The sequence below is a fragment of the Centroberyx affinis genome, unplaced genomic scaffold (genome assembly GCF_046629955.1).
Source record: "Centroberyx affinis isolate AG114_WGS23_722 - 3 ecotype Tasmania unplaced genomic scaffold, CSIRO-AGI_Caff_v1 ptg001028l_1, whole genome shotgun sequence".
NCBI lineage: Eukaryota > Metazoa > Chordata > Actinopteri > Beryciformes > Berycidae > Centroberyx > Centroberyx affinis.
This window is the reverse complement of record NW_027279588.1, coordinates 22,485-37,500: the sequence shown is the minus strand read 5'-3', so window position 1 is coordinate 37,500 and position 15,016 is coordinate 22,485. Positions and strand designations below refer to the sequence as shown.

The window sequence follows — 15,016 nt, the reverse complement described above, 5'->3', positions numbered from 1 at the left end:
TTGTGATCTGATAAATCATAATCCTCTGATAAATCCTAATATCAAGAAATACAATCCACCAACTATTAAAAAAGACAGTAATTGCTCTGGTTATGTCATCTGTTATGACCATGTTAATCCTCTAGATGGTAGCATCCCTCATACATCGGCTCCCAACGACATTATCACACCATTATTACACTTGTTAACTGTCAATATAGCAAAACTGTTTTTTTATTAACATCTCCTTCAGGGGAGGAATAATACTTAACACATAAACATTGTAACCTTTTGAACAATATGAGGCCTACTCCCTCATGAACAGTCCCATTCTGAGGGAAAGTGCTGTCTTTCTAAGGACTATTTCTGCAGTATCATCTTGTCTGTGCTCCCTGTCAGACATGGTAGTAGCAAGCTGTTTTGGCATGTCATTTGCCTTTTTTTCCTCCAATATGTGTGTGTGTGCACCCACATTGATGTAGCTAATAAAATGGGTGTTATCAGACACTGGCCAGAGAAACAGACTGCCTCCATTCATCTATACTACACTTCCTTCCTGCTTTATGGGTGGTGGTGCTCACAGATGTTCTTTTAGCCAAAGAGCCAATATAATAATGACATGTTTTGTCACATGATTACACCAACTGCCTTCCTCTGCAACAGTTTATGTATATTTTAAAGTTGTCAAAAGACAATAATGTGTAGTTCTGGGATCAGTCTCACCACGCTTGCACTTACTTTTACACCTTCACTACAGTAAATACAATATGCTTTTACCATTATTAATTATACATAGTAGTATAGTTTTCTCATATCAACATGCTCTTTCCCATCAATGCTAATTTTACTAAATGTTAAAGAAACATTTAAGCATTATAGAAAAGTGAAAGGAAACACTTTTACAGTTACAGTGTTGCAAGTTTATAGCCTCTGTACAGTCACTTTATTTTCTGAGAGTATAAAAGTATGCATTTTCTTTTTATAATTCTGTATTCATTATTCTATATCTAATCCATTAATTATGAAATACAAAGTTTGCCGAATGTATTAGGGGTCCCTAACATATTGAGTGACTTCCTGACATCACTGATGACATCATTTGTGGTATAAAAGACCAGTTAGAGAATTGTGGCATATCAGACCCCCACCTAGTCTGTGTACTGTACTTTAGCTTCGTCATCATGCGTGAAATTGTACATCTGCAGGTTGGACAGTGTGGAAACCAGATCGGCTCCAAGGTAAAATAAAAATATACAAACCACTCCATTGTTCAAGTTAAAATGTGGCTTTATTTGTCCTTACTTTGTTGATAGACATTGAGATTCAGAAATAATGCTCTATCTGCCTTCATGATCCATGTTAGAACTGGTTATATAATTTTGAGAAGGATGCTAATGACACATCTGTTGAAATATAGGATGCTAATGATATATATGTTGGAAAATTAATGCTCTAAAGAAAATTGCCACTTTATACTGTCTTGATTGTCACACTAGCTGTGATGTGATGTAAAAATGTTGACTCAAATATTTATTTAACTTGAGGTCAATAAGATCAATATTTCATTATTATGAGTTTTCTTTTTAATGACTGGATATTTTTGATATGTATGGTGCCTTGGCAGTTACCACTGGCAGTTGTGAGTGACAGAGGGTGTTCCCTGTGGGGCATTCTGGTGAAAGATAAGGAGCAAAGCGAGACGGGCATGGGTGGGACATTTTTTATCATGGCTAACACAAAACAAGAAAGAGGAACTACAAGATAATACAGTTATAGTAACACATAATGCTATTTGACATTTTGACATGATGGCAGCCTGAGAATTAAGCAGTTTGTTTGGTTGTTATTCCATATATATGATATATATTGGTATAATTGCAGGGCCCCAGCATGTACAGCAGGGATTCTCAAACCGTTTCAGCACACGATCCAAATGGGAAATTTAGTTTCTCATCATGAGACTGAGGCTCACTAAAACGTATTGCTATTCTTGTATTGTGGAGACGTATCAGAAGTTGGCTCAGAACCAATTCTGCCTTCCAACCCATAATTTAAGAAGCTGGGATGTATAATAATTTAACATGTAGTGCCCAACTGAACAGAGTGACAGTCACAAGCCAAACTTAAAAATTTTAAGCTAGTTTTTACTTTTTTTTTTTTTTTTTCAATGAACAAAACTATATTAGAAGAGTATTTGTTATTATTGTAGTATCATTACAGAAATAATATCCTTCTGTGGCTTTGTCTTTACAGTTTTGGGAAGTGATCAGTGAAGAACATGGGATCGATGCAACAGGCATCTATGAGGGCGACTGCGACCTCCAGCTGGAGAGGCTTAATGTCTACTTCAATGAGGCACACGGTAAGAGAAAGGCAACTTATTCAGTTTAAAGCTACTAATTTCATTCTGATAAGCAGAGATCTTGTTTGCTTTTATACTGTTTTTTCATTTTTCATTTTACTGTTCTTGAACTTTGACATATTTAAGTTTATGATACAGGAAGCAAAGTTGCCCATTTCTGTTTCCAGGTGGTAAATATGTACCCAGGGCCCTGCTGGTTGACCTGGAGCCCGGCACCATGGACAGCGTGAGGAGCAGCCGCATCGGGGCACTCTTTAGGCCGGACAACTTCATCCATGGTGAGGCAAACAATCATATAGTGATATTGTTGGGGAAATGCCTGCTGAGATGGTGTTGCTTTTATGTAGGTACTCTAAGAGGATTTCTGGACAATTGCAGGACTTTTGTGGCAAAAAACATACTGTTAAATCATATGCACTCATGGTACTGCCAGGTGCTTTGGATACAAGTGACAGAAGTAGACTAACCTACACACCTTCTCTGTCATATTTCGGCGGTATAGGAAACTCAGGAGCAGGGAATAACTGGGCGAAGGGCCACTACACGGAGGGAGCCGAGATGGTGGAGCAGGTGATCGACAGGGTGAGGAACGAGAGTGAAAGCTGCGACTGCCTGCAGGGCTTCCAGTTTGTCCACTCCTTGGGCGGCGGAACCGGCTCCGGCATGGGAACCCTCATCATCAACAAGATCCGAGAGGAGTACCCCGACCGCATCATGAACAGCTTCAGCATCATGCCCTCCCCGAAGGTCTCTGACACCGTGGTGGAGCCCTACAACGCCACCCTGTCCATCCACCAACTCCTGGAGAACACAGACGAGACCTACTGCATCGACAACGAGGCCCTCTACGACATCTGCTTCCGCACGCTGAAGCTCACCACACCGACCTATGGGGACCTCAACCACTTGGTCTCCATGACCATGAGCGGGGTGACGACCTCCCTGAGATTCCCCGGCCAGCTCAACGCAGACCTGAGGAAGCTGGCTGTTAACATGGTGCCCTTCCCTCGTCTCCACTTCTTCATGCCGGGCTTTGCCCCCTTGACGGCGCGCGGCAGCCAGCAGTACAGAGCCCTCACGGTGCCCGAGCTCACCCAGCAGATGTTCGACGCCCGCAACATGATGACAGCCTGTGACCCGAGAAGGGGCCGCTACCTCACGGTCGCTGGCATGTTCCGTGGCAGGATGTCCACCAAAGAGGTAGACGAGCAGATGCTGGCAGTCCAGCAGAAAAACAGCAACAACTTTGTGGACTGGATCCCCCACAATGTCAAGGTTGCCGTGTGCGACATCCCACCCAAAGGCCTCAAAATGGCCTCCACCTTCATCGGCAACAACACGGCCATTCAGGAGATATTCCGCCGCGTGGGTGAGCAGTTCTCCCTCATGTTCAGGCGCAAGGCCTTTCTCCACTGGTACACGGGGGAGGGCATGGATGAGATGGAGTTCACTGAGGCGGAGAGCAACCTCAACGACCTGGTGTCGGAGTACCAGCAGTACCAAGACGCCACGGTTGAGCAGGAGTGGGAGGCTGAGGATGAAGAAGAGGAGGGCCCCTCGCCAGTAACGACAACTAAAGTCCAGTCTCGGACGGAGGTTAAGATGGAGACAGTGACTGAAACGACCACAGAAACTGTAGATTAATAGAGAATAGAACTGTGTGCATACAATGTGGGTTGTAGGGCTGATGCCCTGTTGGAAGGATGTGGAAGAAAAACATGGGATTGTTGGCCCTAAAAAAGAACTTTTATTTTGTAGTTTTATTTAATGTCCAGGGTTGGTTTAGATAGCCTTTACTTGATGAAGGTGCTGTGATAGACTTATAAAATAGCACTTCTTCAATTCTCTTTTATGTATTCTTTTAATGATTTGTATGCCTACAGTTTGTGTTTTAAAGCTTTAAAGGCTTTAAGAGTTAGGCTATTCTTATTTCTTTCACATTCAACATTTGGAAAATTATGTTTTAAGGAGGAAAATTTTTGTATATAGAAGCGAAATTCCATGTATTGTCAGCTTTATTTAATTTACTATGTTTCCCTTACATTCCTAATCATGTGTCTAGCTAGAAGAGAGTGAACTGTGCAGATGAGATTGTGATATTAACACCAAGATGAAGTATATTTTTTAAATTGATGTCTCTAGCATTAAGATTATATTGATGTCATTTGTTAAATATTGTCCTTTAACGTTTCAGACCTTCATGTTCTAGGTTGCATTGAATGTTTTGTATTGATGACCTTGACGGTAATTAAACACAATAAAATATCTTGACAAAGAGCTGTGATTATACAAGCAAGTAATACTTAGTCGTACATTATTCAGCAAACTATTAAAATATTTCTCCTTTTCTCTTATCTCTGTGTTTCTTAATTTATATGTGCAAATAAGCTGAACCAAACTGAAGCTCAGCGACAGTGACGGACAGTGCTCTGACAGCATAATGACAGCGTTACTGTGCAAAGTTTACACACAGTTCCCTCCCACTGTCAAGTCTGGGAGAGACAGATTATGCAAAACTTGCCCTGACTGTCTGTACTGCGTGATAAGCACATGTGACGTGGAAATGCCCCTCCAGTACAGCAGCAAAGTTGACTAGACTCATAAACTGGGATTAAGGAGATAATAGTGCATGTAACCTACATGTGAATATAGGTTATGGTGACAAGCATACTGTAGCCACAGTGGATGACCTGTTTAAAGGCACCAAGGAGGTGATGGGGTCATGGAGAAGAAATATTCTGCCCACCTCAATTTCATGTCTTAATTGATATTACCAAAGGGGGGTGGGGTGCCATCCCCTTGCTGCTCATTAGTTTGAGCCTGTGTAGTAACAGGATCTAAATTATAAGTTCCTTTGTGTGTAAAAAAAAATCAGACATTATTCAGAGGTATCATCAAGAAAGTTATAATACAAAACAGAATAGAAACACAAGGAAAGATAAGAAAACAGAAAAATTATAAAGAATAAGATATAAAAATCAACATAATCGACATAAACTCAACAGTAAAACCAGTGTCTCAAGTCTCACTAGCACTGTAATTAGGCTATTAGTTACCATAAACTATTCTCTTTAGCCAAGTGTCATGATTGCATACAGACAATTTACCATATCTTTCTGAAACATGTTTAAGTGGAAATGCTGATCAGATTTAGCCTACTTGGTTTTTGGACAATGGTCTGAAACATTGAGTAATCCTATTGCGTCAATGGGTCAGGTTCTTTCAAGGTTGCAGAGGAGAACCTTCAACCTTCAATAACTCCTGAGTTGAGTTGTGTAACATTAACATCAAAGGTTAAACGTCTGAAATGCCATCGGGGAAAGGGGAATATATAAAGAGAGATTCCAACAATGTGTGCAGGAAATAATCTTGGTTTTCATTGCTCTGACTGCTCAAACATTAAACTGTAACCTGTTATCCATCAATTCTCCTAATTTGAGATAAAGTCAAGTTCATTCAGTCGTGTGCTGTCAGTGCTCTGCTGCGGCATGTGGCGGAAGTGCGCAATACAACTCATGTGACTGCTCCGGTAAAGTGGGAGGGGCCTTTGCGTTTTAGTCTTTCAACGTGGTTCACTAATTCGGTCAGTGTGACTGTGCCTACCGGCTTATCCACCGCACTCACTCCCGCTAGTACTACTGACGCTACTGCATAAACCAGCAGCGGCCAGGCCATGAAGATCTGGACATCAGAGCACATATTCAAGTGAGTAGTTTACTCATATATGTCGTTTTTATCGCAGTGTAGCGATAGCGGTTTGGTGTTGGGCTGTCAATGGTTCCCTGTCTGGTTTTGACAGTTTGGTTACTATGGTATGGCTGGCTTCGTTCAGCATTCAGACAGTTAGTGATAGGAACATTAAACCATAACATAACATTTAACCAGCAGAAGCTACGAGTAGTGTTACGGTTGTGGTGTGGTGCGGTTAGTTTAGTAGCTAGTAGTAGCTAGTGTAGTAATGCAGTGTCAGATTTTTGACTCCGCAACGTCTGTCAGTGTCTTTCTTTGATGAATTATTGTTAGAATATGTACAAAAACACAATTATAATTCTAAAAGTATATGTGTAAGAATACGAAGTACCTAAGAGTCCATGGCTGTCATTGTCTGGTTGCAGAAAAACGCTGCCAAATTGCGTAACCTGCTGGCCAGCCAGCCAGCCTGAGCGGGCAACCTTTCCCCTACATTTTGTCGCGCCTGTGCGTCACTGGGCAACCGCAGCGCGTTCACGTGTCTCCATGGCAACCATCCACCGCGTTCGATTCTCATTACCCGGAAGAGCATCATCGGTACCTTTTGGCGCCTTTCCTGAATCCAAATAGATTAATGTTCTACAGGAATAGAGATGGAAATAGAGACGTTTCAAAGCATCTGCCTCTAAGATCCCCATCAACCTCAATTAAATCATCTATCGAATTAAACGCAATAAGTTTTAATTCAACAAATGGTAGTTGTCAGTTGTGGTCAGGCAAGTTATGTTAAGGGTAATATAAGATACTAATACAAGTCATGTCTTTTTTTGTGTCTCTCCCTTCCACAGCCATCCTTGGGAGACAGTGACCAAGGCAGCTATGCAGAAGTACCCTAACCCCATGAACCCCAGTGTGTTTGGAGTGGATGTTTTGGACAGAGCCGTAGACAAACAGGGACGTCTCCACAGCAAAAGACTGCTCAGCACAGAGTGGGGCCTTCCATCTATAGTGAAATCAGTGAGTGTCAAAACTTGGTGCAATGTAGTTTCATAGTATTTGTCTACAGTCCAGCGTCATAGTTGAAAACTTGTATCAGCTTTGTTGGCCTTGTAGTGAAATTGTCTAACCCTAACCTGTAAAATGTAGATATGATAGGACATAGAGGTGGGAAAAACAAGTGTGCTTCTCCAAAAAACTTTGGCTGGGTGCTCTAGTCAACAGTGAGTGCCACTTCTGCCCTTTTTTTGAGGGTAATGGTTTACTGATGATATGACATGCAGTAGTGGTGCAAAAGATATGTTGAGAAACACATGATCTGTGTCTGTGAAAAGGCAAAAAGAGACTTGCAGGTTTGAGATGGTGTCTAATGCCCTCGGTCTGGGTGCCTCTTTTTGTCGTTGGGTTGTTTAATCAAAGCAGTATGAGGCTCAGTATACCTTTTAGCTATATCAGTCTCATAAATAAAAACTAAACTTGATAAAGTCACATCATTCAAAGCGCCACACAGGAATCCAGTTGTAGCCACAGAGTCAGTTGAGTAAGGAAGGTCGGCTAATGCTCTCCAGCCAGTGAGGATGACCTTAACCCCTCAAGGCTATTTCTGTCCAGGGGAAGCAGCAGACCTGGTTGTTGGCTGAAGCCCAGGCGAGTTCATGGCTGTGTGCCGTGTCACATGTTGTACAAGACACAGAGCTGCCATTTCTGTCATTGCAGAGCTATAACCCTTGACGGCATGTGATGTAACTTTCCATCACTGTGTTAGCTAGCAAGGACTCACTGTGTTTGGACCGCTGCCAAATTAGGACTTGTACTTGGCATCTGCACATTGAGTACACTGACCTCTAGTTTTAAACTGTGGTAAGAGTTTTATTATTAGTGTGAAGATCATTTTAGGGTAAATCTTAAAGCGATGATGTCTTCATCTGGAATGCAGACATCTCTGAAACGTGTTGTTTGCAGTATTATTCTGTTGCTTTGACCTTCTGAACTGATGATGGGGGCAAATGCAGCCAAAGTTCAATAATCTGCTACCACTACTGTCATGTTCCAACCTGTGCAAACATTAGTCAATCAGTTGTTGTTCTTTAGCACTGACCTTTGGCTTAGATCCCTGGGAAAGTCTGAGGAGGTAGTCAGACGACATCTATGAATAATTCCTCTAAATCCAAGGACAGTCTATGACACCGACTGGTCCAGTGATTGATAGCATATTAACGAAGCCCTTAATCAGATTGTCTCAAGTCACTACTAAGCCTTAGCGTATGTGTAGAAACTGGACCTGTATGTATCTAGTAGAATAGAAGTGCTTATCTGAGGTCAGCTTCCCTCTTTACTCTTTATTAAACTTAAATAGAGTTAATATTATCACGTGATAATTGTGACCCCAAATCAGTGCTTTTTGTTTGTTATGTAAATTTGATACACAACACCAGATTGATTACATTAATTATTGCTCATTTACATCTAACATAAAATCAGAGCTATGCCCTTCATTGTGAGATTATATTCCATGTTCATTCGCTTGCAGTTTGTATCGAAGCACACTTGGCCTCACACTTGGAGATAAATATGTTGCCAGCCAAATGGAAAGACATTAATGCAAGCAGAGGTTGTATTTGAATTGCATACATTTGAATTTGCCACGCTCCTATTGAACCACTGTATAACCAAGGCTGCCAACAGTGGACCCACCCCAATCTTCACTTAGCCTTGTTCATCTCTTTGGCTAATGATTTTTTGGAAGAAATGAAAATTATCACTTTATTCTAACATCCAGCTGCCCAGCATTTAGTTAGCCATTAGCCTACTACATAGCCAGCAGCTAGCAGCTAACTAGGCCATATGTTCACGCTTTTAGACAACAGTCAGTTTTAGCTTGATTTATCAAGTTCTGATGTTCGCTAAAGTAAAACAACATTTGCAACTCTTTCATCAAGTGGGGAGAATAAGATGCAATCACTGGCTGAGGAGATGAACCACAGAGGCAAATGGTTTGTGATTGACTTAGTGAAGAGTGTTTGCCCACTGTTAGCAGCGTTGGAGGAGGCTGCTGCCTTCCAGTCGACACTCAAGGGAATAAAAGTCCCTTGTGCCTGGATGTGTGTCTCAGGAAGCTAGATCTGAAGTAAGAAAACTGAATGTGAATTAGGGGAAAAAATGAATTTGAAAATTTAGCTAAAAGTTAAATTCAATAATAATCACATTCAATTTGAAGTCATTGCGTTCAATTTCAAATTGTGCCTTACAAATTTAATTTTTAAATTCATTTATTCAGCAAATCTGTTTTTCAAGGGTTCAGTATGAACAGGACAAATTCAGATGTATGCAATTAAAATATAATTACTGCTGGCACTATTCTCATTCCATACAGCTAGTTTTGCAGTTTATTTCAGTTGCAGTAAATTGCATCTCTGTCTTTGACTCTTTAGATCATTGGTAACGCACGAACATGCACGTACATCCAGGAGCAGTCTGTTGTGGATCCCAGCAAGAAGACTTTTGAACTTCAATCCTCAAATGTGAGTACTTTGATCATGGTATCTGCTCACCTGTGGTTGAATGTGGAGATTGCAGGTTGTCTTAGTGGTTAGAGACTGTCCTGTAACTGAAAGAGTGTGAGCTGAGTGTCTTGCATGTAACTGTAACCCAGTACCTTACCACAGGTGTTCTGTAACATTTTCAGCCTGAGAGTTCATCTTTGAATTTTTTAGTCTCACCTTGGGACCCAGTTCTAATGATAAAAAATGTTTTGTCATCTTGGCACCCACTAGTCCCCACCGGCCCGCTTTGGGTTCAAACCCATAATTTCTGAACAGAACACCTTACAACCTTACATCATACATATCTGAGATATACTGGAGGTAGTTATAGACTGTTTTTTATGTAAGGTACACATTCTTATCAAAACCTTTCAACAGTTTACAAAACATGTTCTGTTCAGGATGTGTTAACCACAAACATCCATAAGCTGTCTGGCTCCACGACTGCCTTTTGTCCAAGAGAGGGAAGCCTACCTGCAGTGTGGGAACCTGTGAAACATTTCTGGAATGACGCCTTGCTTGTTCCACAAGTAGTCTGTTTACATATCAGTGAACATTCATAACGCTACCCTAAGTCACGCAACTGCTTTGACTTGAGATGTTTCATATCTGAACATTTGCTAATGTTATTCACTCTCTATAACTTGTGTCCTTAGATCACTTTCACAAACATGGTGTCTGTGGATGAGAAGTTAACATACAAGCCACACCCTGAGGATCCAGAGAAGTACGTTTTTACATTGCAGGCATTTTAAAATGACACAGATGGATCATGTGTTCTTTCCCCTTTTACTGTCAAATACAGTTAAATACAGTACAGTATACAGTATAAGTACAGTAGTACATTTCTGAGGAGCAATCAGGACTGACGGGGTGTTTAACTTAGCTTGTGACTCTGGTTTCTTGCATTTCTAGAACAATTCTGACTCAGGAGGCCATCATCTCTGTAAAAGGCGTCAGTCTCAGCAGTTACCTGGAGGGAGTCATGGCCAGCACCATCTCTACTAACGCTGGGAAGGTGAGAGATCCCTTACAGTTCTGTTTCTTTAAAACTACGGGTCGGGACCCAAAATGTTTGTGGGCCTGTTTCTGGTAGTTTCCCACATGACAAGCATTCAACTACATTTTATAAAACCTGGACCTCAAGATGAGACAGAATATTCTTTGGGTCCTGCACTTAAAATGTTCATCAGCCCTTATAAGAATGGATAATCGTCTTAAGGTCTTCCTTGTGTTCAACTTTTAATTTAATTATATTTATATGATCTATGGACTAATGCTTTGTATTTGCTCCTCATCAGGGACGTGAAGCCATGGAGTGGGTGATCAGGCGACTGAATGCAGAAATAGAGGAACTGGCAGCTACAGCACGCGGGACCATACGCACACCCATGGCTGCTGCGGTCACCGAGAAATGACATCTCCCTCTCTGCTCAACCCCATCCTGTGCCAGTACAACCAGCCTCCCTTTATGATGCTCTTGTGCTGTTTTTTTCTTTTTTACTACTTGAGGGTACAAATTTATCCATCTGGTATAAGCTATTATCTACATTAGATATGTCTCTTGCAGCAGACTGCAACATAAAGGGATTCTGAGGAGAGGTTTCAGGGGAGGCTGCCTGGCAGGACTGCACTGAGAGACTTGGGGAGAGGTGGGTGGCACGCTCAGGGCCTGAGCCACTGATGTCTGTGTGTTTGGACTTGCAAGAGAGGCCAACGCCAGCAGAGGCATCAGGTGAATTACATGGAAAAGGTGCCAAAGTAGACACACTACTCTTTATCTAGTCTCGTAAAAGTATCTTTGCCGGCGATGTTTCCATCTGGCACAAAACCTCAGAATGCTAGTAGGCCTCTTCTGGCATAAACCCTGTGGGTTTACAGCGACGAGGTTACAAGGAATAACCTGGTTGAGCTTTGATGGCAGGAAACACTACCTCACTGAGGCAGGGTCAAGTGCACTACATGTCCAGAGTACACAGAAGTGTACTCAGGTTTCAGAATAAATGGTAGGATTAACACAACCGTTGACAGTAACATGTTAATGAAATGTTTGGCAGTCAGGTCTGTTTGTGTAAGAGCCGTCTTCTCAGCAATGTTTTCCTTCGCAACCTCAGTAATAACAAGAAACACTGTACCAGGCATCATATCCAAGCCTGAATATAAGTACTGTATTTTGTTATTATGTAGTAACTGATATTGTTGTTTAACTGTTTAACTGACATGAAGGGATCAAGGTACATGCCATATTTTTGTTTTGAAGAAGTAATTTAGGGGACCATCTCAAATGCAGTGTTGGTATAACTCACATGTTCTTCAATTTGAGGTTTAGGGACAAACTTCAAAGTAAAAACTTTGGACTTTTTTAATAACTAACCCGTACTGTAGCTGGATGTGCTTGCTGCAGTTTTAACGGTACACAAGAATACTGGTTGACCTTTGCATTGGAATCAGCTTGCACTTACAAAATAATATGTTTTAATAGAAAAAAGCTGCTACACATGCTGGGAGAGCTGATAATTTGTGAATATACTGGTATTACTGTTTGAGGGATCAAATGGAGTTACAACATGCATTTGAGACAGTTTTCCTTTGTAAAAAAAAATACATTACAGCAGCAGTATGGTGATGCTGGAAGTTTTAGTTTCATAATGTACTATTACCTGTAACAGGAGTATTTATTTCGTGAAATTAATGGTTTAGAGGGAGTGAAATACGTCTTGGGTTAACCATTGAGAAAGGTGCTGTCACATGCTTTGTTACAAGTTTTGGTTGCCTCTGAAAAAGAAACGGTCTCACCAACCTGAGAATGCATGTGGCAATCAAATAAACATTTGAATGCACAGTGGAGAGTTTATTAGAAGATCTATGCCCCTGATTCCCCAAATTCTGTGTACCTCAGAATATAACAACAACAAAAGACTCTCGGTTGTTAAAATGGAAAACAATTTTATCTATTTTGGAATTCAATGTGCCGTTTTGTTTTTGAATTAGCGTGTTATAGAAGTACTTGTGCAATATTTATCAGGCAATATGTATTTATTTAAAAATTAATTGTGGTATTCTATTCTGAAGTAGCAAAACGGTAGTGGCACTTAAAGACTTGGCATGTCCAACACTTGTTTTGTTTTGTGACCATATATATATATGATTCTGCCAAAATATTAGCTTGAAGGTCTGTGGAAAGATGGGAGCTTGTAGAGGGAGAGAGTGAGAGGCTGACAGCTGAGATGCCACTGCAACTGAAATTTACACATTCCAAAGGTTAATGTCAGTTGTTGAGTATCCAAATGTGTTTTGTTTTCGTTTTTTTTGATCCAGGGAGGGTTTGCTGAGTGTACATCATCTTTTTCAGCAAGGCCCTGATACACACCCAAATGGTTACACACACCAACACACACCTAGGAATTGCCCAGAACAAACACATTCTTCTACTATTGGCCCTGAACAGGCTCCACCAGTGTGTCTGAGCAGATGCAAGAGCCACATACTGCCACACTGTGGCCAAATGATAATTTCTTCCAATTATCATCTTAAAATGGAATAAATAAATAAAAACAGTTCAGAGGTTCAGATTTTATGTTATGCTGTAATTTTGTCATTTGGAAAAAAAAGTCAGTTGTCTTAACATGCTCATGCCAAGGTTCATGCAGACCAAGATTGTGGACTAAAGTAGTGGTTGAATAAAATGCTGCTGTGTTGACAAAATGTGACATGAATGGTTGAAAAAATAAAGTTATCTGAAATATTATCTGTAGTATTTCCTTTTGTTCTGTGTGTAGGCCTACTATCTGTGTCACAGATGTTAGGTGCTATGGAGTGTGAAGTGAATTTTTTCCCCAACTGCATTGAACTTGTGGTATTGTGTGCAATGTTTCCCTCCGAAAAGAAAGCTGATTGTAGAGTAAAAATACAGTTAAATGTAGTGGAGAATTTTATTATTATTATTATTAGTATTATTACAGAAAAACATTGTACATATTCTATAGGTGTATATGTTTTTTTGTTTTTTTTTGGTGCAAAAATGATTTGAATGGATTTGTAGAAATTACACTTTTATTTTGAAAAAATCAGACCGGACGTTTATTCTGGCGAAACACAAGCAAGATGCGTTCTGCCCAAAGAGGTTGACTTCCGGCTTGGGCGTTTACCCTTCAAAATAAAAGCGCGAGTTTTACCAATTCATTTGTATTTAATCGTCAAATCCAATAAGCGAGGAACCAGGTTAATAGAGTAAAGTAATAATAATAATAAAAATAAAAATAATAAAAATATAATGAACAATGCGATAGTATTAACTATAAAGGCTGCATATATTAGATTGTGCAGAATACACACAGAGCACATCAAGGAGGTTCTATATTGCACATACTAAACTGGACTACAAACAAATCGACATAGACACAGACAGGTCTGCAGGAGTGTTTTGGCCATGGTTTTGACACATCTTGTGTAGTAGCAATGAAAGGTGACCTGTGTAATGTTTAATTTGTGTAGCCTATGTAGTCAACAATCGTTGTACAGATCGTATAGTTGCCTTTGATGCATTTCATTTGTGTATTTATGTATTTATTTATTCATTCATTCATTATTTTAGTGCAACAAGTTTTTTTTTAAAAATAGAAATTACACTTTTATTCTGAAAAACAGACCGGAAAGAACACAAGCACACAAGCAGAATAAAATGGTTCGAATTAACAGAAAATAACACTTCCGGTTTGGATGTTTAGCCTTCAAAATAAAAGCACGAGATTTTAAACGTATAAATACTGTTTTAAACCAATTACTTTGTATTTAATCTTCAAATTCAATAGGTGAGCACCAATATTAATGTTTGATGTCAAAATAATAATACAAAACACCATAATATGTGCCATTTTAACTATAAACGCTGCATATATTACACTTCCTGACATTTTCTGACTAAATTGGACACTGTACAGTTTAACTTTATTTGTATGTGCTCAATTTCTATGTCAAAACACTCCTGCAAACCTGTACTTTCACTACAAACTAACATTTAGGTCCAAGCTGTTTAAGAAAAGTCATTGCAGGCCCTCAAAGTCAGCCATACTGTAATAATACAGTACAGTACAGTACTATACTTTAGTACAGGTCTGCAGGAGTGTTTTGACATAGAACTTGTGCACATACAGTGAAAGGTAAGGTGACCTGTGTAGTGTTTAATCTGTGTAGCCTATGTAGTCCAAAAATGGCAAATCTCTGTTTAAATGTAGAGGGGAACCTTCAACTAAATGATTTCAAGAATTCATATCATGGAAAAACATTGTACAGATTGTATAGTTGCATTTTGTTGCTTAATTATTTGTTTTCTGTGCAAAACGATGTTTTTTTTAGTCAACATTTGAGTGGATTTCAAGAAATTACGTTATTCTGAAAAAATCGCACCGGAAGTCTTATTCTTATTTCAATTGGTGCTGGAACACAG

The 15,016-nt window shown here is 40.0% G+C and overlaps 2 protein-coding genes across 12 annotated transcripts; both read left to right on the top strand.

Moving 5' to 3' along the window:
* The first annotated feature begins 1,132 nt into the window (after positions 1–1,132).
* Positions 1,133–4,658, top strand: tubb1 (tubulin, beta 1 class VI). 10 transcript variants are annotated; one of them, XM_071522800.1, is made up of 5 exons: positions 1,133–1,217; positions 2,233–2,341; positions 2,509–2,619; positions 2,844–2,923; positions 3,782–4,658. In XM_071522800.1, the coding sequence occupies exons 1-5, from the start codon at positions 1,161–1,163 to the stop codon at positions 3,983–3,985; spliced, it is 561 nt and encodes a 186-aa protein (XP_071378901.1). In that variant the 5' UTR covers positions 1,133–1,160; the 3' UTR covers positions 3,986–4,658. The 10 variants fall into 10 exon arrangements, with proteins under 10 accessions (XP_071378901.1, XP_071378899.1, XP_071378900.1 ...); XM_071522798.1 differs by having other exon boundaries at positions 2,844–2,936; positions 3,540–4,658; XM_071522799.1 differs by having other exon boundaries at positions 2,844–2,971; positions 3,695–4,658.
* A 1,258-nt stretch (positions 4,659–5,916) lies between these two features.
* On the top strand, positions 5,917–13,307 carry LOC139646983 (PRELI domain containing protein 3B-like). Of its 2 annotated transcripts, XM_071522801.1 has the most exons (6): positions 5,917–6,046; positions 6,880–7,048; positions 9,460–9,549; positions 10,227–10,297; positions 10,486–10,588; positions 10,872–13,307. In XM_071522801.1, exons 1-6 carry the CDS (start codon positions 6,015–6,017, stop codon positions 10,986–10,988), a joined length of 582 nt encoding a protein of 193 aa, XP_071378902.1. In that variant the 5' UTR covers positions 5,917–6,014; the 3' UTR covers positions 10,989–13,307. The 2 variants fall into 2 exon arrangements, with proteins under 2 accessions (XP_071378902.1, XP_071378903.1); XM_071522802.1 differs by lacking the exon at positions 9,460–9,549.
* The last annotated feature ends 1,709 nt before the right edge of the window (positions 13,308–15,016 follow it).

What these genes read in the sequence shown, in the direction of transcription:
- LOC139646983 (XM_071522801.1), top strand. Translation starts at nt 6,015, where the DNA reads ATGAAGATCTGGACATCAGAGCACATATTCAA. An exon ending in TTGAACTTCAATCCTCAAAT is followed by an intron (nt 9,550 to 10,226) that starts GTGAGTACTTTG and finishes TTGTGTCCTTAG; the next exon opens with ATCACTTTCACAAACATGGT. An exon ending in TCTCTACTAACGCTGGGAAG is followed by an intron (nt 10,589 to 10,871) that starts GTGAGAGATCCC and finishes GCTCCTCATCAG; the next exon opens with GGACGTGAAGCCATGGAGTG.
- tubb1 (XM_071522791.1), top strand. Translation starts at nt 1,161, where the DNA reads ATGCGTGAAATTGTACATCTGCAGGTTGGACAGTGTGGAAACCAGATC. An exon ending in GAAACCAGATCGGCTCCAAG is followed by an intron (nt 1,218 to 2,232) that starts GTAAAATAAAAA and finishes TTGTCTTTACAG; the next exon opens with TTTTGGGAAGTGATCAGTGA. An exon ending in GCCGGACAACTTCATCCATG is followed by an intron (nt 2,620 to 2,843) that starts GTGAGGCAAACA and finishes TCGGCGGTATAG; the next exon opens with GAAACTCAGGAGCAGGGAAT.